Raw genomic sequence first — 23,190 nt, 5'->3', positions numbered from 1 at the left:
CATACAGCCGGTGCTGCCATTTCGGCACTCACAGCTGACATTCAACAATTCTAGCACTGCCCAACCACATAATTATTTACAGCTCAGTAGACTGGAACAAGCGGAGAAAAAGTATCTTGTTCAAAGATACAACACAGTGCCGTGACGTGACTGGATCCCATGAGGCCGGCGCCCTTACCGTCATACCACTAGACTACCGTGCCTTTTTATGCTGTGTCGTAGCATGTGTCATTCATTTGGCTTCAATATTAATATATCTGTCATTCATTTGGCTTCAATTTTAACATATCTGTCATTCATTTGGCTTCAATATTAATATATCTTGTCATGAATGGTCATATGGCATCATCCATCCATTGCGTTATTTTGATGCAGCAACCTCAAATGCAAACACAATTTGGGATCGCAGTGTTGCATACCGAAGAGATAGATCACACAGACCCTTATATCCAGAGTTATGGCCCTTTGTTTATTTCATTAGGTTTTGCTTGTCAAAGACATATCTCCAAAAGAGTTTCAAACCTTGCAATCAAACAGTACTCAGAATGGTAGAATGTCGCATATCAAAATTATGCCACAAACATACTTATTTTCAGCTTTATGGCCCTTCCTTTTTTTGTTAATTAAAACTGTTCATGCAGCAACTTTAAACTTTCCATAAAAAACACTTCCTAGGAATGAAGAGTGTTTTCTACCAAAATAAAATTACACAGCCCCTTATTTTTAGAGTTAAGGCCCTTTGTTATTTTTTTACCCTCATAAATATACCCATGATCTCTGAATGGCAGAGTTGCATTTCAAAAATATGTCCTGAGGAACACTATTCACAGAGTTAGGTCGTTTTCTTATTTATTTCTGTCCGGACCATAGCTTTAACATCATTTCATGAAACAGCCTCCAATTTTATTACAGAGTTATGGCCCCTTTTTGTGTCCACTTCAACTGAGGTTTACCTAACTTTCAATTGCATACACAACTTTGAATGGCAGAGTGTTACATATGAAAAGGCCTCCTTTCAAAATTTCTGGATCTACTCAATGCTTCAGTGATTTTTTGGGAGGTTTGACTTTCTGCAGTTGTCATCTCAAATAGATGCCTTGTTCTTGTTTGATTGATGCAAAATTAAGCTTCTAGGGCAGTAATAATAATGAATAATTTGATGTGCAAGTTTTGAATCAATGTTCTAGTATTGACCAAAATGATAGTATTCCATGCATTATTGTCATATATACTACATACATGTATAAGATTATGTAAAACTGAATACCACGTTCTTCAAAATACTAAAACAGAAGATTTTTAATCAGAATACTGAATATTCATCTTACAAATGTAATGAAATTATTTTGAATCCACATTCATCAATGTTTCATTAACATTTCAAGACTGATGCACATGCATCAAAGATGTTTTTTATGATATAAAGAATACTCAAATACAAAAAAGCTTGATTCAAAATAATTTAATCTTCTTGTTTCTAAATCGACAAACTGCAACTTTACATGAGATATCATTCAAGTCAGACCCATATATTTATGATGCATTTCAAATTATCTTCAAGTCAAATTAACTACTCAGATATTTCATGGTTGTGGATTTCAACAAAATTGTCACATGAAAGGATCCAGCTACTTTATGAATATGAGTGAATGTTAATGGATTTTTTTATTATCACATGTACAGTTAAACATTTTCTTAGGAATCTGGAGGTTTAACATATGTGAATTTATCCATGACTATCCTTGTGAGGCCTGCTCCATAGTAATCAATGACATAGTCTGATCCATCTGATGGAGTCACTACTTGGGTGGCAATCAATAAAATGTCTACAAGCTGTCCTAGGAAGAAAAACCCTAGTGTAGAAAATTTCAGTAAACCAATAGCAGGATATCCGAGATAGAATCTGTCAATTCCAAACATCCCAAGAAAAATGGATAATAATAAAGAGGTCTCAAAAGAGTATCCATTGGTCCATCTGCAAGGTGCTTCTTTTAAGAATCCTACAACAGTTCCATTGTAAGTCATAGCCTTCCCGTCCAGTCCAATACAACTGATTTCTTCAGCTGGCATACATTGAATTAAAACAGTCCTGTTCTCTCTGCATCCCTTTGCACTTTGTGTTTCTGTGTCAATCTCAGGTTCTTTGCATGTGTATTGGCCAAGAAGCAAAGATTCGCATCTTAATGTTGTGGTCCTGCTTCCTGTAATTTGAATAAGAGACAAGAGAAACAAGAAAAGAGTCTCACTACCAGTCGATTTCATGTTTATATTATCCAATCGCCATAAAATTACGTTTGTATAGATTATTGAGGCAGGTCTTGATTCATTCCGTAAAATTCAACTTGGAGTATGATACGTTGACAACGATGAAGATCCTGAAATCGACTTCCATTTCTCAGCAAATAAACAGGAAGAGGTACCGGAGTTATGTCCCATTATTTTTTACGTTCAGATATTACTCCGCTAATGATAGAATTATTCCTTTTTTCGTCTATACATTTGGTTTTTGGAAAGAATACGACTATTTCTATTTTACATATGTTTTCGATTTAAGAAATCTTCATCGAAGATGAAATAAAATCCATAGATATTAAAAACTATATTTTATATCAAGGAAGTGAACGCGCGACGTTCTTCGGTCTAACCAAAATCGTCCCAAAGCACGTGTGCTGTCAACATCAGATTTGTTTTTGTTGACACTTTAGAAATGGAGTCCCCTGACGAATCATCTGATAGCGAAATGGAAGATCTAGTTGCCAAAGCTGTTGACAAAATCACATGTAACAAGAAAAAATCTGGAAGCGTATCAAAGTGTGACAGTTCAGAAAAGACCGTGAAACCGGCTAATAATGATCGGTAATGCCTTTGTAAACATACTTTTTTAACTTAACATTTTGGGACTGACTCTACCCATTATAAATTTAAAATTTAATTGTGCTAGCGTCCAGTTTGGAATATCGCACAACAGCTCATACGCTGTCAACTAGAGTTTCATTTACTCCAACTATGTTAGTTGGAGTAAATGAAACTCTAGTTGACAGTGTCCGATCCCTATATTCTTCCAACAAGTATGGAATTTAATAGTTACTAATAGAATGGCTGAGATATTTATACAAAAAATATCTTTTTGAAATAACATAATAGCGAATTCCTTTCTTTGTACAATTGATTATTTTTTATTTTCTATAATTGCTTGTGTATTTGTTGATTAAATAATTAGCCTATTCATACTAAATTTACTTCAGCATTTTACTAACCCGACGATAGTTAACTCCAACCACAAGAGGTACTAACGATAAAAATGGAATAAATATGAGCCGCTTCCTACTATCTTGGCTAAGGAGACTCTTAAGCTTACATCTTTTGGTAAGACTAGAAAATCAGAAGTCCCGGTTTTGATCCCTAGTCAAGACATTTAAAAAATAATGACCTCTGTTCCTGGTGGTGCAAACAGGATTTAGGGTGAAACAAGTACTAATATCAATACCCGGCCTCCTCTGCCCAGACGGCGCAATATACCAAAAAATGTCCCGTCGTCAGAAGTTACGTTATCACAGCTTGCGTGAAACCTGACCCTGATCCTTTTACAAGAACCAATAAGATGTTAGGAGTTGCATGTGCACGGGACTACAGTAGCAGAATACAGTAGAAATAAAGGGCATGTCGTATATAAACATGGAAAATGGATTTATCCTGCACAATACACCTTTGCAAATGGTTCCAGCTGTGGGGGGTGTCGGAGAGAATCATGGTTGAAATGCATTGTTTGCTTGTTAAGCAAACATGTTTATATATATATTTATAAAGTTCATTTTTTTCAAGAAGTGTTTTCCCCAGATTTGGGACTTGTGAAAACCATGGTTACCAGTCACATAAAAACCCACCAAAATATGCAAAATAGAATTTATTGACCCCGCAAGTACCTAGTATATTTTTTTCTTCAATTAAATATCACCCTCTCGGAAACAGAATACTCACATTTTAGCATAGGTAGTTCAACTGGATTTTTCTCAATATTTCCACATGTGCAGAGTACAAAAATAGGTCATGAAAAGCTAGCTTTTGTGATGAAGACACAGATTTGTAAATGGCCACTGTAGCCTCAAACGAAATTCAGTTTCAAGCTCAAATAATCCACTTCATCATGTATATATACCAATTTAAGTGCTGATTTTTTTTTTTGATTTTGATACATTAAAAGCACGATGGAAGCACACTCTCTTTCCTGTTACACATGTATGCATTCTCCCCATCCATGGAAAGACCCTGTCTTCAAGGCTTCTCAAGTTCTGAAGTACAACCATGCTTGCAATTGTGACACCCAAGATCTAGAGTGAGGAGACCATCATACACATAGCCCAGGTCTACATGAGCACCAATACAACCAAAGTTCATTTTCCTAATGCCTTTGCCTAGAGTCGGAAAACGACTACAACAATTACTGGTCCAAGGCTTTTCTGATTAAGCTAATGGGAAATTTCCATTAGCTCAGTAACCAGCAACTAGATCATTATCTACTGTAACAATAATTAATCTTGGGCATCATTAGAATGGAAACGTAATGAAGTATCAAAACACTGTGAAGAAAATGCTGAAAAATCCTGATATGCATCAAAATCACTTACCTCGTCTGATCTCATTGATAATTTGCTATATGATTGCCATAACAAAATTGTATCAGCTCAGAAATGGCATAAAAATACCCTGATGTTTATATTTGAACCAGTGTTCAACATTAGTGTGCTGAGCTCCATGGCCTCTAGCTAGCTATGACAATAATGTTGTCACCTTAGGCTATGATAAATATATATGTTTTGATTTGTTTCCATAGTCCAAATATAGAAAAAAATATTATTTTGCCCACAGATTATTATCTATTGTGAAATTCCAAAAATGTCTTGATGACAATAAATGGGTTGATGAAGGAATATGATATCTTGCAAACACTTATTATTAGTATTTAATTTTAACATTTTTTTTTTCTTATTTCAGGATCACTTTATCTTCAAAAATTCACAGCAGTGTAAATTTATATGATAACTATTTAAAGAAACCAACACAATCGACAGTCAAGAAGACAAAGGAATCAACTATTCAAAATTTGATAAAAGGATCAGACAAAGACAGTGAAGTAAGTATCAGACCTTAGGTTATGTTAAGTATTAACACACACAATATCTAACAAAACCATAGTTTGGCCAGTTGGGCCTCCCATGACTAATAGAATCTTCCCCTACCTCGAGGATGTGACAGAGAAATCTTCAACCCGAGGGGTGATGTTTTTTGGTTGTCTAACCCAAGGCTCTGCCAAGGGTTAGACAACCAAAAAAGTCACCCCAAGGGTTGGAGATTTCTCTGTTAGACCCTCAAGGAAGGGCATGATTATTTTTCTCCCATCCTATTATTTCAGTCACAGTTCCAGCGACAGTAGTCTGCCTTGTTTGTAAACAAAAACACATGTGGGGTATGCATATCGTCACTCACTTTTGATGACGTCACAATGTTACTGATGACACATTTTAATGACGTCACTATTGAACACATGCTAAATCGGCACGAGGCTATCTCCCCCTAAGGGGTGACAAGCTGATCTTTCCCGGCTAAAACGGGGGACACACCTGTGAAGTTCAGTCTACTTTGTGTAGAGTGTTCTGTCAATCTTGTAGTTATCAATAGCCAAATCAAGCATATAACTTTTTGTTCGTAAATATTGATGTACAAATATATCTTTTATAGATAATGAAAAAGAGTGTTCTTCAGCCGGATATTGAAAAGAAATATGCATTACCGCCATATCAGGAAAGTCTTCAAACACTCAAGAAACAGAGAAAGGTAGGAAATGGCATACGACAGTGTTGCTATGTGTTATGTGATTCTATTCATTACAAGACTGCCTTGTCAATGCAGTGAATACATGAGTTAGGTATGTCATCTGTCTTATTTGTCTCTTCAGCTCTAAGCCATAATTTTTTTAATTGTCACAATAGATATTTTATCAAGAATGTTGATTCACAACACCTAGAGTGTGACAACAAGTACCTGTTCCAAAGCATGAGATTTATAGGATCCCTTCCTTATCTTTAGGATAGGACAGAGAAATCCGAAGGAATAGATTCTTTACTGTCTAACCAGAGGCTGCTTTAGCTGAGGGTTAGTCGGTCATTGATATGTGATGGGGGTGGAGGTTTCTTTTTCATAACCTCGAGATAGGAAAGTCCAAGATACATTATCTGTATAATTTTCATAAATATTCCGCAATTCCCGAAATATTTAAGTGATAAGTCTTGCTAGAAAATAGTTTCTGGTACATAATTACAGTTTAATGGCAGTGATACCAGGATCCTTAAATGCAAGCTTCTTTCCAATCCTGTTCTAGTAAAATACTCTGTGATGATATTTTGTACAGTAGTTTCACAGAACCATCATCTTGGTATGTTGTGGTTCATGATAAAATATCATTCATTATGTTGAAACATATTATTCAGTCTTTCACAGTCTTTAATTACGAAATCCCACTTGTATCACCACTATGATATCAAGGATGATTCAACTACCATTTTAAGGCCCCTGTAAAGCCCCATTCCCCTCTGAGTGGCCTCATTTAATAATGTGACTTTGATTTTCAAATTCCTGATATGAAATGCAGTGTTCTTAATAATTTTTTGGGGAAAAAAATTGTAAAACCCCCCACCAGTCCCTTCAGTTAGTCTCAGTGTTTTAGGTGTGTTCACACCAGAGGAAAGCTTTGATTTTTTTTTACAGTGTCAATATCTTGAATCAATCACTCATTATTGATCTCACTGATAATTTTCAGTCTTTGTTTTTTTTCTTTCTAGCAGACTATGAAGATGCAATAAAAAATAATACACATTAATTCCCTTAGAAATTTTGTTAGTAATAAAAAAATAAAAGTTTGCAGGTACCTAAGAATGGATGAGAATAGCTGTTTTTATTTTTACAATGTAATTGTGTATTGATTCTTTTACATGTCTGATATTTTGTTGTACACAGAAAGATAAAGAGATGACTAAAGGTAAAGGTTGGTTCAACATGACAGCGCCCGAGATGACAGAGGAAACAAAGAATGATCTGACTGTTCTTCAAATGAGACGAGCTCTGGACCCGAAAAGATTTTACAAGAGTAATGACATTAAGACTCTCCCCAAATTCTTCCAGGTAAGTCATACTTTTGATGTAACTATTAATTGTAAGAACTAATTCGATATTTAAATTTTATCTGTCATACCAGATATAGATACTCTAAAGGAATTTAAATACAACATTGTGTCGTGATCCATTTAGACCTTACCTGCTGCTCTGCCAACAGCAATCAGTGCTAGACAATAAGGGTAGCCAGCTGATAGTCTGGGACTAATGAAATCTCCAGCTGGATTAGTGGTTCTAAAAATCACTAGCCGGATTGATTAGTCAAAATTTGATATTGCTTATCTTATTGAATAATATTAGGTAAGTGGAATTTGCACATGGATTAGTAAAAATTGGAAACTACTACCCCAATTGACCAGTGGTATTCAAAACAAAATACTGGCCCTGTATATCCACACAGTTATCCTCTCATTTATTTTATGTATAGAAAAATAGGACCTTTGGGTGTGTGCCTGTAATTTGGATTCTTCCAAATATATATATATTGCATCACATCAATGAATTTTAGCTCACCTGCCTGAACGGCTAAGTATATTTTGACTAAACTTGGTCTGGAGCATCCTTGGGCCAAGGGCACTCAGTTTTGTATAAATGGTGGGTGTGGCCCCTCTAGGGGTAGATATGTGGGGCCCAATAAGCGAAATAGAGGTAAAACCTTTGAAATCCTTCTCCTACAATAGGGATTCAAGATTTTATCCCAATGTTGTCTCCATTAAGTTGTCTAGTAGTGCCTTATACTATTAGGATGTATTCATTAAAACAAGATGACCACCAGGCCGCCATCTTGGATTTTGACATTTGAAGTTTGTTCACGCTATATCTCCAGAAATACTGGATGGATCTATCTGAAATTTCATATGTACATACAGTACCTACCAAGGAGTGCTATATCTTTACTTCATATCAGGTACTTTAAACATATATCCAGGTGAGCGATACAGGCCCTCTGGGCCTCTTGTTATTTGAAGAAATGTAGCTATGCTGCATTCATACTGTTATATAAATCCATAGGTGAAATAAATCACGTTTACAAAGACAATTCAACACCAAATTTAAAAAAAAGGGGACTCCAACACAATCTCTAATATTTGAGAGAAATTTATTCAGATGGAATTAACATGTTCTTTATGCAGGTTGGAACACTAAAACAAAAAGCAATAATCACTCAAAGTTTTGTATTATACAGATAATATTATAAGGAAATCATCAATTAAATTGCATATTTACTGCAACATATCTGGCAATTATAAAAATATTACTACAAAAGTTTGTTTTCTTAGTAACTCTTGTTTCATCATAAAACATGTACCAAATAGATTATCTTTTGATTTGATTTAAATCAGATTTGATATCTATTTAAATACAACAATTGTTTATGAGTTATGAAAAGTGAGCTGATTATAATTAATTAATGAGAAAGGTTTTATTTATGAATATGAAATATAATCGATCCTCAAATTTCCATTTAATTTACCCATAACACAAAACAACAATAATGAAGAAATCTTTAAATTCTGGATACAAATACCCCAGAAGAATATCAAAGTTTCAACAAAACTGTAATTAAAACCCAAAATCAATAAAACTAGAGCAAAATATATGCAAAGGAAAGATTACGTGGAGACCCTTGAAAGAGTACAAGGAGAATAAGACCAGGTGTTTGGGATGGGTAAGCCATTTCTGCTTCATCGAAGACAACTGTAAATTGAGGCCAAGTCAGAGAAATGTCATATCTTGAAGCAAGAACTAGCATAGTGACATTGCAACTAAATGAACATAATAAATAAAATTGTCCTTCAGATCAAACAAGGAATATTTCCCTGTGGGATCATGATAGCGACCATACAACTTGCCCGTAGATTTCATCAACCTACATCTCCTAAAATAGCATTAGTTGTATACAGGGAGCATGCTTGTCTTTGCTTCCTGTATGCTCTCCTCCAGGTCCTCTGTTCAATGATTACTCATGGTGAAAGTCAGCAGCACTTACCCCACTACCATATGTATCCTTTGCTCACAGTTTGAAAATTTTAAAAATGTTGAATTATAAAATGTGTTCTTTATGTACCGTACCTTAAAAGGATAATATGTTGTACATGTACTAAATGCAATTTTATGTAAATTACAGTTTGGAAAAGTTATTGAGAACTCGGCAGATTTCTACCATTCTAGAGTTCCAAAGAAACAAAGAAAATCTACCATGGTCGACGAGTTATTGGCTGATGCAGAATTCAGAACGTAAGAACAAAACAATGCTTCAAGATTTTCCTGTCTTTCAGTAATCGGTCCTTTAAACAGTATAGTGTTGTAAAATCCTTATGATGGTAAACATTGAAAAAGTTTCAGAAATTATCATTTCAGTGAACAACTGTTCAGAAACTTTCTGCATTGAAAGTGATTTTAAATAGTAGTACTTTAATTCAGGGAAATTTCTTATCTTAGGAAACTTTACTGTTAGACCTGTTCATGTTTTTCAATTTCCTAAAACATTCTATTATTAAATTATCACTAAATTCAATATTATCCTTGTTAGGTACAACAAGAGAAAGTATGTGGAAATACAGGAAGCCAAGCGGAAAGGAGCAGGGCCATACAAACACATGAAAAGACTCAAGAACAGAAAAAGATGATGTTACTTATATAGCACTGATTGAATGAATATGTTGTTAAATAAAGTTGTTGAAATGGTAATAATCATGTGCATTATCTTATCTGGGTACTTGTGGCTGAAGTGCCTGAATCTAAATATGGCAACTAAGATGATGTGAAATATTAATAGATTTGATTAATGGATCCTAGGGGTAGTGAAGAATACATGTATGTACCTATACATTTATAGAAGATCTACATGTATTCCAAAACTAGCTTTATGGAGGATGAGAATAGAGTATAGATAATATTGATAAAACATATGGGATGTGATGAGATGACCTGACTATGTTGAGGGTGGTAGGACCATTTAGAAATTGCCTCCTTCATCCCCCTCATCTTTTTATATATATATAATTAAAAAGATTGAATATCCATGTGAAGTTGGTAAGTATAGAAAATAAAAGATATAATGACCGACTTCAAAACTAGCAGCTTTCACACTTCACAGGTCTCTTCAGGTTTATTTCAAAAGGACAACTTGTTTGTGTGTATGTATACAAAGACACCATTTCAACTAAATATGATAAAATAAGATATTATATAAGTCACATAATGGCATTTAAACATTTTTTTTTCATGACACCTTCTGGTAAATTTTCATCATTATTTTTTTCATTTTTAGAACACTACTATATCCCGGAAATTATTTTCATTCATGTTTTTGCGTATATACCATATTTGCAAATAAGCCCCCAACCCCAGTGGAGAAGAAAAAGACTAAAAGTAGGGAGAGTGCTTAATAAGAGTATCCCCCCTGTTCACAAATGTCTGCCATCTTGGAGATATATATATATATATATATATATATATAAATAGCACTGTTTTGATCTATGACCACACATTTAATATCATGTACTTATTATTGTTCATGTTGTATAAATAATAACCAAGAGGCAGAATATTTTATAACAGTCTCCACAAGTTGATTAGTTGATGGTGCTGTTGTTTTTTCTAAACTTATTTTCTATCATCAAATGGTCTCGATAATTCAATTTATCTAACACCACTTTGTATAAATATTTTTTTATTGATAAGTCTATCAGTATTCTTTAAGAAACAATACTAACATTCAGGTGTAACAAATTTAATAGCACGACGATCAGGCTCCCAGGTGTTTGGCTAGCTAGCGCCATTACAAGGTTTGAGCATATACTAGCTAGTTCAATAGCGGAAGAAATTTGAGTATAAAAGCCTGAATTAACACAAAAGGGAAGCAATCAAGAGCCTTGATAACGAAATACAAAGCAGAATCAGAATTAATTGTTCCGGTAGGATAAGAGTTTCCTGCAATCCAGGCGATTTTACAACTATATTCCTGATGCTTTATCCCTTGGTCAACACAGTAAATCAGGACGATATACAATATTCCCATTATTTTTCGAAAGAATAAAGACCAACTTCGTACATTATACTTGATACTATTGCCATAAAAAGTTATAAAAGTAGTATTTGTCATTTTTTGTCTTTCCCCAAAAAATCAGTAAAATAAGACACATTTTTTATCTAGACATAACACCAGTCACCTGAAACTTATGTTCATTGTTCATTTTAAAAATATAACGATGTCTCATCAAAGTTTGTAAAATTGCTATACTGTATCATCTTTTTCATGATTTACTTGATCCGCGTTCTAAAATAATAGTAGGGGTCGAGATGTGTTATAGAAGGTAACTTTGCTGACTTATTGGTCTCCCTTTCGTATTAGTTTGGCAGTCCAGCGCTCGGCGAAACCTAAAGCAGATTGCTGGACAGCCAAACTCTTACCCTTGAGTCGTCCACGGATTACAGTCATGTTTGATACTTTTATTACCATTTTTTTCTGACCACACCCGTGGAAAAGATTCCATCAATTTTTTGCCCTTATAGAAAAGGGAATGCACCTTTGAAGTGTGTGTAAAGTTGTCATCTTTGTAACCAAAGCATTCTGTCCTCTATTTGACCTTTCTTCATTTGACTGTATAGAGAAATACATCAATATCATTCGTAACAAGGAAATCATAACTGCCTTTTTTAAATGCCACATAGTTCGGATGATAAAGTCCATCGCTGAGAGTCAGGATGGTGTCCTTGAATTTTCCGTCCTTAGTGAGTTTAACAATGTTCTTGCTGAGACATCCTACCACATACACGTTTCCCAAAGGATCCAGAGCCACACCGTTCGGAAACTTAAGTTTAGGATAATCTGTAAACTCAAACAGGGTATGACCAGACTTCAGGTCTACACACAGAACGCGATGTATGAACGGATTAGTGACGTAGACCCGTCCAGTACTATCGGAAGTGACATTGCGGTAATTTGCATCATCCAAGGGTATTTCATCACATTTAATACCCATGATGGCGTCCATGACCTTGAGGCTATGGCCACACACTACAACCACATTGTCCTCTTGTGAAATTGCGGTGATTCCGTAACATGCTTTTTGTAGTTCGAAACCTTCCTTTCGACTACCGATCAATTCATCCAAAGTGAGTTCAAACACAGCAACGTGTTTTGCTTTTGGAAGAGTCACCATGATTTCAGAACCAAGAATAGTCGCGGCATAAGGTTCATGTGTTAGTTCTACAGCTGACGTCTGCCTTCCAATAGCATTATATGAACACATCTTTCTGTCGTCACTGCAAACAGTCACTATACAGTTATCCGAATGGTAGTATGCAGTGTTTTGTACCGCTGCGTATACCCGACTTTCGACGAACCATCTTTTCACTTGTTCTATTGTCCACGAAATCGGATGTTGTATAGGTGCAAGTTCAGTTTCCGATCTTGTGCCTTCTGTGAGAGAAACATCACAAATACTTTCGATACTTAAACATGCGTCCATCAAGGCCTTTGTATTTGGTTTAATGTTATGTCTCCAAGTTTTTACAGGAACCTGTTTCTTCATAGCAGTTAGTTCTCTGTGCTTTGTCGTTGCTTTTTTCATATGGAGGAAAATTTGTTCATCTGAAATCGATGTTTGATCGAGATGATTTAAAACGTTCTCTAGAAACCTTTGCTCCCCGATGTTTACTTCTTTCGCTGCATTTAAACCTGTCAAAGCTTTTCCATGAATGTTATTTAATTTGGTTTTGTGGTCGTTAAGGAGACTTTTCATCCGTTCACATAGTCTATTAACAAATGATTCGGCTGCTTTCTCCAATCGCAAACGTTTCTGTGTAACCTCCGCAATGTTTTCATTTATAACGTCTTCAGTTTCTTGCAACTCTTTCGCAGCCTTCCGTAGGTGCTTTTCATTATCCATATAATCTCTTTTTGTTCGCACTAACTTTGCTGCATCGTGTATATCAACAACGTTTACACACCTGCGATGCATTACTATTGAACATACGGCACAGCAAGAAGCGTTGTGGTCGGCGCAAAACAATCGGATTTCTTCGTCAGGATGTTTCGTACAAATTTCATGTTGAGTGACTAATGATAGGTCCTTTGAGATTTGATGCATGGGCAAAACTTCATGTCGTTTAGTTTTCTTCATAGACCCATGTGCAGGTTTACACGCTTCACAATATGCCTCAGAACACTGCCTGCACCAATACTCGGCATTCCGTGAACTGTAGCGTACCATACATAAGTCACACTTTCTTAACCCTTTTCGTATCTGATCTTGGTCAATACACGACTGGACCAGACGATCGTCGGGATACAAACTTGCCCATTGTATAATATTACTAAAAGTCCACCCTAAAGGAGGGTCTGTGTCTATGTCACAAACGGGGCATTTGAAAGACGATTTGTTAGTACCCTTTGTCACTTTCGAGACGATCCACTTTCCAAGGCATGTTTCACAGAAGGTGTGAAGGCATTGGAGATATTTCGGTGTCTTGTAAGTCTGTCGACACAAATGACACGCTATAGTGTCTACTCCTGGCGATTCCATGCTGACACCTAGCTGTCTCCCTAGAAAATATATATCTGGTATTAATTCATACAGTTATTGTGTCACGTTAATATTGCAATTTGAAATAAGTTTGAAAAAAACACCTTTTTTTAAAAGAAACTAGCTTTAAATCGAATCACATTTCTGTATACTATTTTTCCTCTGCCAAATGTTTGCCCCCTTGGATATTTCATGAATTCATGAAATCCTGGTCTCTTCACATTCTCATATAACATGTACATCATATATGTTTTAACCCAATTTTTCTCACAATTATAAATATATATCAGGTGTCTTTGTTAAATGTATTACAATGTGTATGTAAGCATGAAACAGATGTCCGTCAAGTATAATGACAACTTGCTACCTCCATGTACAACTGCGCTTACAAACTAATTTAAAAATCTACGCATGTTAACAGGGCAATGAAATATAAAGTAATAACACTGATGATCACTTCAAGTTTTAACACGAAATATAGATGACAATAACATCCGTTGTTGGGACAGCAGCGCTATCCGTAGGATACGTAGATCGTGTGGTTAGGTACACATATTCATAGCGTCGTACGAGTATATAAATAGCCCGCAATTATTATTAGTTTAAAGACAGGTCGGCCATTTAAACATTCTTAACGTGTATCATCACAGCTAGAATTAATCAATAATCACGTGAAGGACTGGGATATCAATACATTATCAGAAACTATGTCTAACTTACAATTATTTCGAGAAATGTCACAAACGTCTAAGAGCATAAAAATCTCACCTTTTGTCTACCACATGCACCTGATATTGTTTCTGTCCAATTATTACGCTGATGGTACGCATGTCAAATTGATTACACATGTGTCCCATTGAAAATATCAAAAACAATCGGTAGATTTTTAACAGAAAACAACCATCGATGTACCCCTTGCTTTACCGGCATTTGCACGTTGACTGTGCAGTGCTATTATTTGTTGATACATTTTATGTGTAAGAAATAACGGTTTGGAACTGTAAAAGTTTACAATATTTGTTTTTGAACCGTCCAATTTGTTTGTGTCCATCAGTCATATCAATCTCGCGATATCGCAGTTAAATCGATATCCTTTTTGTTGTAATGTATTTGTGTTGTTTTAATTTCCTTTGACAAAAGAATTTGCGTTGCAAACTACGTTAAAAAGGTCATTTTAATCGTTAATCATATAAGTAGTTTCGTATCTAGTAGACACTCGACATGCACGGATAGTTAAGGGGTACTAGGAAGGCAGTTTACCTTGTCAAAGTGTCAAATATAAATGTTGCTGCTAGGCCTTGACCAAAATAAACGTTGGCAAGACTTAAACCTTTGAACTAAAAAAAATGAACACCATGGAAAATGGAACCGGGGTCAGTTTTCAACGTACTCACTTAACTCAAATTTATTTTTTTACATATTAGTTGAAAATGGACCATACAAACCATTGATGTTGTTTTGAAATATCCGCCTAGACGTTGATTAAAAATGTCATGTGACCTATTTCCTAAAATTTGACTTTCACTAACAATTTCTTAATGACTTGAGAATTCAGTTTTATTTAATATTTGAACATGATGTAAATTTTTGAGACTAGATCAAATTTTGTTAAATTGTTAAGCGTTACTTTGTTTAGCTTAATGAAAAACAATTTTGATAATATAGGTCAAATCTTGAAAACTAGGACACAGTGACCCCCATCTGGTCAAACAACTGTTTGATATTATATTCTGCACCCGATGACATTTTAATAATGTAGGTAAAATTCCGAAAAATAGGTCACAGTGACCTAATTATGTCAAACATCTTTTTGACTTTATGAGGTCACGATGGCACAATTTTGAAGTGTTGACCTACATTATCGAAAATGGTCATCAGGTTCATAAAATGACATGTAACCGTTGCTTGAAAAAATAGTGAACTGTGACTAAGTGTTCAAATTTTGACCATATTAAAACATTGTCATCTGATTAGGAAAAATACACTACATGGTGTATTGCTGCGTACCCAAATTAGTTCACTGTGGATTAAGTTCACTGGGACCTACTTAACGAAGTAATATTCAAAATGAGACCTTTATTGTCCAAAATAATAATAGAAAAAGAGATTGATAAAAACTGTTCTTTGACCAAATTAAGTCACTGTGATTTGTTTTGAACATTTGACGTACATTATAAACATTTTCACAGGATTTAGAAATTAACATATATATTTGCTTTGTCCAAGATAGGTCAATGAGGTCAATATTTTTTTTAATAAGAGATTTAATTGAAATGTACTTTTCAAAATTTGACCTACATTATTGAAAATACCATTGAGTTCAGAAATGAGCATACATCCTGGTGGACCTGCAAATGTTTATGCAGCCTTTGCAAGGCTTTGTCAAGGCTTGCCTGAAAGCAGCATCAGATTACTAGGTCTTACCTTATTTCATAAACAAACAACTCGAATCCAACCGTTTGGATTGCGTTAAACGAAAGCGGCCCATGTCCATATTCTACGTTTGAATTTGACCCCAGAGAGTTATGACACATCGATATAGCCCGCAGTACTAGGCCTAGTGTGTACCTGGTATGTCGACAATTTGAAGAAAATATCTTAGCGTATTTACTAGGCAATGAAATGTATATCTAAAATAGTAACACTGAAGGACACTTCCTGATTCACCACAAATATAGGTTACACCAACACACATTTCATAGACAGCGGCAGTGTGCGTATGAAACATTATATTTAGATCGTATTGCTAGGTTAATACTCGTAGTACTAAAATACAAATATCACTCAATATTTATGTCAAATATCTACCACATAGACTGTTATCATTTAAAGCAAAGGTCGGCCATTCAACACTGGTATCTGGTTTAAAACATTCTTATTGTGTACCTCGATAGCTTTGTGAAGAGCGACCGATGGCTATACATAATATCACTTCACTACATTTAAAGAAAATTGGAAAATCCCGCAACTATCCTGAGAAATTTTAATAACATTAAATTGTACAAAAACCTTACCTTCTCTTCTTTACGTTCAAGTATCGTAATACATTATCTAAGCCGAATCAGTTCTCCGATAACAACGCTGTCACCAGCTAAGCACACGTGTCTACCAGGGGAAATATCAAAAACAAAGTGTAGTTGCTAAACAAATATCGACGTATCAACCTCTGTACTGACATGGAATTACACGTTTTCTGTATGATGACATTATCTGTTGGATACATTAAATATGTAGCATTGTAAGGAATATTTAATTTTAAAATGTAAATGTTTAAAACATTTGGTTTTGAATCCGTCCAATTATGTCTATATCAATATTGCAATATCACTTCTAAAATTATATCATTTATTTGTTCCTAAATTTATTTGTTTAAAATTGTTTTAAAAATTCCATTTTTGATTTACCTTCGTCACAGTGCAATGTGCGTTGCATAATACACCAAAAAGTAATTTCAATGGTCGACAATATCGGTTGTTTCGTATCTGGCAGACACTCGTGACGCGTGTATAATTTAGGGGTAGTAGAGAGGTAGTGATATCGGGGACATGGCAGCACTCGATCACACTGAAGATCTTACGGTATGCTCAATTTGCTTACAGACATTAACCATACCGAAATATCTACCATGTCTTCATACCTTTTGTGAACTTTGTCTACAAGGGTGGATAGAATCCCAGGTCACCAAATCAGGAAGAAATATCAAACAGGTGGAATTTACGTGTCCAGTATGTCGTACCAACACACGCCTACCGAGTAAAGCAACAGCGACCAACAAATCTGAATGGGCAAGTACTTTCCCTAGTAACCATATTATTGTATCACTGATTGACAAATCGATGATCGAGAAACAAAAGAAGTCTTGTGACCCATGTTCTGTAATGAAGAAAGACGTACAGGCTACCCAGTGGTGTGTACAGTGTTCGGAGGCTTACTGTGGTCCGTGTTCGCAGGTGCATCGGGGGATGAAAGCTACACGGAAACATAAACTTATTGGTCTACAGGACGTTCTAAGAGATTTAAAGTGTCTTTCGTTGGATGAAATGTGTAATGAGCATGCAGATGAAGTGATAAAACTGTTCTGCGTGGACCATGATCAGCCATGCTGTACAATATGTGGAGCAACATCTCATCGAAAATGCGACACAGTCCTGGAACTGTCCGAGGCAGCAATTAATATAAAAAACAAAAAAGAGTTTTCTGAGCTGTTGGCCAGCCTTAATGAATGTGAAAAAGACATCGGCAAAGCATCAATGACTCTTAAAGAACATTTGACACAGTTGGAGAAGAAAAAGTTTGACATAGAAAGATCTGCCGAGGAATTTGCTGGTACTCTGGTAACCCATACAAAGGCTTTACATAGCCATTTCCTGAAACAGCTTTCTGAGGCTCATTCGCGCGCAGTAAATGAAATAAAAACAAATGCTGAAGAATGTTCTCTACAACAAAAGGTAATCAGTAACTCCAGACAGATGCTGGAGAAATCGCGGGACAACAGTTCAGATACAGAACTGTTTCTTCAAGTGAAGAGAACAGAAGCAAAGCGTAAGGACACTGAAACATTTATTGAAAATGAAATGTCAAAAATGACCCTGAAACAGGTGAAGTATTCATTATCTGAAGCGCTTCAGGAGTATAAAAACGTTAACTCTTTCGGTGATGTTACTGTGTCAAATGTATATAGTGTTGCTTTGTCCAAGCCAACAAGCAAATGGTATAAGGATGGGCTCCACCGTATGCATGTAACCATTTGAAGTGAATAAAAGTGACCCAAGTAGAAAACCGACACAGAATAAAAAAAATTACATAAAAATCCAACACCAAGACACATGCAGACCCAAAGTCGTTGAAAAATTTCCAACGTTTAGGTTCAAATTTCTACGGATTTATGTTCCTGTAGGGGGACATGATTATATATTTGGAATAATGCAAATATATAGCGATAGCTGCATATGACATGGCGGTGGTCAATTTTGTTTTGATGTGATCATTTTGTTTTTATAGTTATTATAATATTATATATGATGATATCAGCATATTTCATAAGCAGTAGTTTTAATTTTTTGTCATGTTCATTAGGAACTCTTTATCTCTTTCTGATATGTTTTGATATGTAATTATTCATATTCCTGTCTTGAATAAATCCTTTGTCTTTACTGTCGTTATTGCTTCCTTGCTTATATATAAATAATTACTTTTATTTAAATAATGTTTCAGTAATATTGATTCGATTCAGACATTTATATTTTTCATGTCTTTCAAAACATTCAAGACTTTATCTTTTCAAAAAACAAAAGACAAAAGACGTTTTCATGATTTTGCGCAAGCCTCCTGTTTATTTAAGATAATGTGTATACCGTGGAACCTATGGTGGAATTAAAAAGTGATTTTAGAATGCAACATTGATGATTTCTCAGTCTATATCACTTAACCCCATTAGTATACCATAAGTACATATTATCTCCATATGAAACCACATTTAAGAACTATTAAAATGAAATAGAAAAAAAAAAAAAATCCTCTGAAAAATGGAAGAATCACATACCTGGTACTACCCCTCCACATATCCACACGTGTTAAACATCCATACGTTTTCCACACGTATTTTCTTCCCTCACGTTAATCCTAAAAAGTCACCCATATGTATGCCCCCTTAAAATCCCCAAACATACCAACTTGCTAAGGGCATGCAAACGTGTTTCCTCTTACATGTCCATCAGACTTATTACTTCCATTGGGTCCACACGTAGTAGAAAGTATATCGTATGCCGCTGATAAAATACAATAAACTTCGAATTCTTTCTTCAATATAAATTATACAACTACTTTAAAGAACATCCATAGATGTAATGTCCCCTCTGAACTTAGGTAAAACCTATGGTGTAAACTATTTCTATTAAAAGTGACCTTAGTCGATCACGAAAAGAAAGTGTTTTGACACACGGATGGGCGTTGATGTTTCCTTTTCCAGCGATTTGGTCACGTTTCTATGGGGGTGACTTTTTCATAGGTCGAACGACTAAAATAGCAGTGGGTGTATTTTCTACGGAATGCCGGGAAGGATCTCTTTTAAGAATTATGACCCCAGGTCAGATTTCTAAAAAGATCCCCGGGTAGGTTTTCTACAGGATTCAATTTTTCATGTTACACCGGCAGTTGCCTAGCCCACGTTATTCCACATAAATACATACGTTTACAGTAAACAGTTTAATATTGCCGAAGTGTGGTTGTTTAAATTGTTACATAAACAGAACATTTCTAAGTAGTACTTCACTTATATACCAATGCTCTTTTTAGTCACCAAGCTAACAGATATAATGTCAGCTGTCTGTCTCATTGATTTGTTCTCACTTTAACATGTACCAGTGAAATTAACGTTTATTGACATTATGGTATAATCTTATTATCATTATGTTTCTAGTTGACAGCAAGTGATTGACGTTGGTTTGCTACTAAGTGTATTTCCCAAAAGGGGAACATATTATGAGTTTTATCTCTCATTATGATCCAACATGAATAAAATGAGTTTATATACACGGTATGTGATTATTTTAATGTTGGTTATTCATGATCTCCACATGCAAATTATATCATATCACGTGTCCTCTGCTTCGTAATGCATAATTTTCATCTTTATGTAGTAGAAGTAATTACAAGAAAATCATCTGACACTAGTGAATGAACATTTCAATATCGATTTGACATTTTGTTTTTATTTAGCATGGCATATCCGAATTAGACAGTTTTCTATCTATTCAGAATTTGCGACCAACGAGATGGCACGATTACGAATGAAAGTGAAGTATATATGGCAACATAAATCCCTACTGTAAACTTTTTGATTCTGTATTGTCTGCTTGTCTCGTATAACCATTTTTATCGTTTGTGTTTTTTTTGTTTTTACAATCAATTGTATCATTTTTATGACTATGTTTGATATATATTATGTGTCTCCAATAACAACATGTTTATGTACTTCAGTTAACAAGTCACATAAGCTGAATATTCAGTTGTGCAATGGAGAGTAAGGACGTCTCAATGATATATCAGTTTTAGGTCACATGAGACAGAGCCTTTTCAACCGTCACACTGAAGTTATTCAATAAAACCATACAGGAAACTTTCATGACGAAAAAGAAAAAAAAAACGAATTATGCGGTTACCGCCCCTTTCCATGTGTGGGGTCTAAAGAGATCAATTTGGCAAAACGTTCAGCAATCTGCCTTTTCAGACTCGATTATGCAAGAACTAAATACGCTTCATAATTGTTAATTTTATTGAAATATAAACTTTATTCATTTTACAATAATTATTAAGAAGATTTACAACTTATCTTTATCAGTCTTGTTGGCCCGGATATTAGCGCGCGGGTCTTTATGTGGGAGGTACCGGAGTACCCAGAGATCCCACGTGGTCAGGCAGGTGGCCCATACCATTTTACGTCCGATCGGGGAATCAAACCCTATTCGCCTTGGTAAAAAGGCAAGTGTTCTATCCTCTGCGCTACCTGAAGACTAATTCTAGGGGGTTACGTTATGCTTAAATTTATATTCATTGAAATGATTCTTTTAGAGATGTTTTGGTTATATTCTGCAGGAATCATCCAGACTTGGTAGGAATAATAATTCGATATGGCAGTTAAAGGTTTGAAAATTAAGACCCTGACCAACTCCTTAGGCCTGAGGGCTAGGTTCAAAAGGCTTGAATTGGCTACGATTTTACATTTTTCTTATGATAGAACTAAGTACTCCTCCTAGATGGAAATGTTCTAAAGTGCTTTATCAAATTATGTTTATAATATCACTTCCCAATATCATATGGCAAATTGGATTTCAATCATATGAACCTAAAGTACAAGTCATTCTTCAATATCCAACAGAAATCAGGTTGATTTTGAAATAATCTGCTAGTGGCTGTGTAAAATAGCTCAGTAATGTGATACAGCATTTTTACCTAAGTAACATCCTTGGTTTTCTATGTTCTTGCAACATGTAGGGTTATAACAAGTACATTAAATCCTTTACTGGTTAGGTCAGTGTTTATGACGTTCTGCACACTGGTCTTCACGGATGTTCTACTGAGATAAGATAGCTAACACTCTAATCGAACTCATTATCAGGATCTGTTTAGTCCTTATCTTAACATTTCATACTTCGTTTAATACAATAGTGTATTTTCAAGCAAAATTTTGAAGATGAACAGCTTTCTTACCGTATGCGTTTTCATCGTCGTTGGAGCATCAGTATGTGATGGGCAATGTAGAATGATGCGTCCTACTCCAGGTTAGTATGTAACAGGTGATCAATCTAGATATTTAGACAGATACACTGAAAACTGTCTACCTATGTTAGTATCATACTAATATAATGACTTTAGTATATCTAGTCAGTGGCGGACCCCAGACGTATTGTCTTACCACATAAGTGTTATAGGTACGTAACTATATCTAGTCAGTGACGGACCCACAGATGTATTGTCTAACCACATAAGTGTTATAGGTACGTAACTATATCTAGTCAGTGACGTACCCACAGTCGTATTGTCTAACCACATAAGTGTTATAGGTACGTAACTTAATCTAGTCAGTGACGGACCCACAGACGTATTGTCTAACCACATAATTGTCATACGTTCGTAACTATATCTAGTCAGTGACGGACCCCAGACGTATTGTCTTACCACATAAGTGTTATAGGTATGTAACTATATCTAGTCAGTGACAGACCCACAGACGTATTGTCTAACCACATAAGTGTCATACGTACGTAACGATATCTAGTCAGTGACAGACCCACAGACGTATTGTCTAACCACATAAGTGTTATACGTACGTAACTATATCAAGTCAGTGCAGACCCACAGACGTATTGTCTAACCACATAAGTATTATACGTACGTAACTATATCTAGTCAGTGACAGACTCACAGGTGTATTTTCTAACCATATATAAATAAATATATCTAGTCAGTGACGAACCCACATACTGTCTGGCCCTGTAAGTATTGCACACAAATACCTATATCTAGTCTGGTAAAAACGTACAAACATGTTGCCTGACGTTGTAAGTATCGTACATATGTTATTACTATAGTTTAATATATATATCAGGGTTCTCCCCAGGCCATTTAGCTGATACGGCTCCGTATCAGCTTCAGTTTGAAATCCTCCCTGCCGTATCAGCTTAATTGACCCGTATCACCTTAAACTGTGAACCGTATCACCTTGTTATTTGTACTGAACAGAAGGTGGTCTTTTTACACAAGAAATTGACACTGATTAAATCACACGGCTGACCCAAGTCCATCAATGACCCCACTGGTCAGTTGCACGATAAGCGTATTGCAACAGGGGGCCTGTAATTAGTGGGGAGGGGGACCGGACGACAAGCCCACAGGGCACAGGTGTCCGGCAAGCGTGCTCACTGGAGCCTAAAGCAATTACCACCGGATCCTTTTAGCATGGTCAATAGGTGATTAATTGAGGTACCTACTG

At 35.5% G+C, this 23,190-nt stretch overlaps 4 protein-coding genes across 5 annotated transcripts; 2 read left to right on the top strand and 2 right to left on the bottom strand.

The window, feature by feature from the left end:
* Positions 1–1,446: 1,446 nt before the first annotated feature.
* On the bottom strand, positions 1,447–2,437 carry LOC110450299 (TM2 domain-containing protein 1-like). The gene has a single exon (XM_021497754.1). It carries the CDS (start codon positions 2,260–2,262, stop codon positions 1,696–1,698), a length of 567 nt encoding a protein of 188 aa, XP_021353429.1. The 5' UTR covers positions 2,263–2,437; the 3' UTR covers positions 1,447–1,695.
* A 152-nt stretch (positions 2,438–2,589) lies between these two features.
* LOC110450298 (deoxynucleotidyltransferase terminal-interacting protein 2-like) lies at positions 2,590–9,862 on the top strand. Its single transcript, XM_021497753.1, has 6 exons — positions 2,590–2,856; positions 4,993–5,131; positions 5,737–5,832; positions 7,012–7,176; positions 9,296–9,405; positions 9,701–9,862. Exons 1-6 carry the CDS (start codon positions 2,708–2,710, stop codon positions 9,795–9,797), a joined length of 756 nt encoding a protein of 251 aa, XP_021353428.1. The 5' UTR covers positions 2,590–2,707; the 3' UTR covers positions 9,798–9,862.
* Positions 9,863–10,432: 570 nt separating this feature from the next.
* On the bottom strand, positions 10,433–16,863 carry LOC110450307 (E3 ubiquitin-protein ligase Midline-1-like). Of its 2 annotated transcripts, none has more exons than XM_021497768.1 (2): positions 16,715–16,863; positions 10,433–13,720 (listed from the first exon to the last, which is right to left on the bottom strand). In XM_021497768.1, the coding sequence occupies exon 2, from the start codon at positions 13,698–13,700 to the stop codon at positions 11,766–11,768; it is 1,935 nt and encodes a 644-aa protein (XP_021353443.1). In that variant the 5' UTR covers positions 13,701–13,720; positions 16,715–16,863; the 3' UTR covers positions 10,433–11,765. The 2 variants fall into 2 exon arrangements, with proteins under 2 accessions (XP_021353443.1, XP_021353444.1); XM_021497769.1 differs by lacking the exon at positions 16,715–16,863 and adding an exon at positions 14,469–14,521.
* A 305-nt stretch (positions 16,864–17,168) lies between these two features.
* On the top strand, positions 17,169–18,847 carry LOC110450306 (E3 ubiquitin-protein ligase TRIM56-like). Its single transcript, XM_021497767.1, has one exon. The coding sequence runs from the start codon at positions 17,246–17,248 to the stop codon at positions 18,449–18,451; it is 1,206 nt and encodes a 401-aa protein (XP_021353442.1). The 5' UTR covers positions 17,169–17,245; the 3' UTR covers positions 18,452–18,847.
* The last annotated feature ends 4,343 nt before the right edge of the window (positions 18,848–23,190 follow it).

The sequence above is a fragment of the Mizuhopecten yessoensis genome, unplaced genomic scaffold (assembly GCF_002113885.1).
Source record: "Mizuhopecten yessoensis strain PY_sf001 unplaced genomic scaffold, ASM211388v2 scaffold5145, whole genome shotgun sequence".
Lineage (NCBI taxonomy): Eukaryota > Metazoa > Mollusca > Bivalvia > Pectinida > Pectinidae > Mizuhopecten > Mizuhopecten yessoensis.
This window is presented reverse-complemented; position numbering and strand designations above follow the sequence as displayed.

Excerpts from the sequence above, each read along its gene's own strand:
- LOC110450299 (XM_021497754.1), bottom strand. The coding sequence starts at position 2,262 with ATGAAATCGACTGGTAGTGAGACTCTTTTCTTGTTTCTCTTGTCTCTT.
- LOC110450298 (XM_021497753.1), top strand. The coding sequence starts at position 2,708 with ATGGAGTCCCCTGACGAATCATCTGATAGCGAAATGGAAGATCTAGTT. Across the intron at positions 5,833-7,011 it reads CACTCAAGAAACAGAGAAAG|AAAGATAAAGAGATGACTAA; the intron begins GTAGGAAATGGC and ends TGTTGTACACAG. Across the intron at positions 7,177-9,295 it reads CTCTCCCCAAATTCTTCCAG|TTTGGAAAAGTTATTGAGAA; the intron begins GTAAGTCATACT and ends TGTAAATTACAG.
- LOC110450307 (XM_021497768.1), bottom strand. The coding sequence starts at position 13,700 with ATGGAATCGCCAGGAGTAGACACTATAGCGTGTCATTTGTGTCGACAG.
- LOC110450306 (XM_021497767.1), top strand. The coding sequence starts at position 17,246 with ATGGCAGCACTCGATCACACTGAAGATCTTACGGTATGCTCAATTTGC.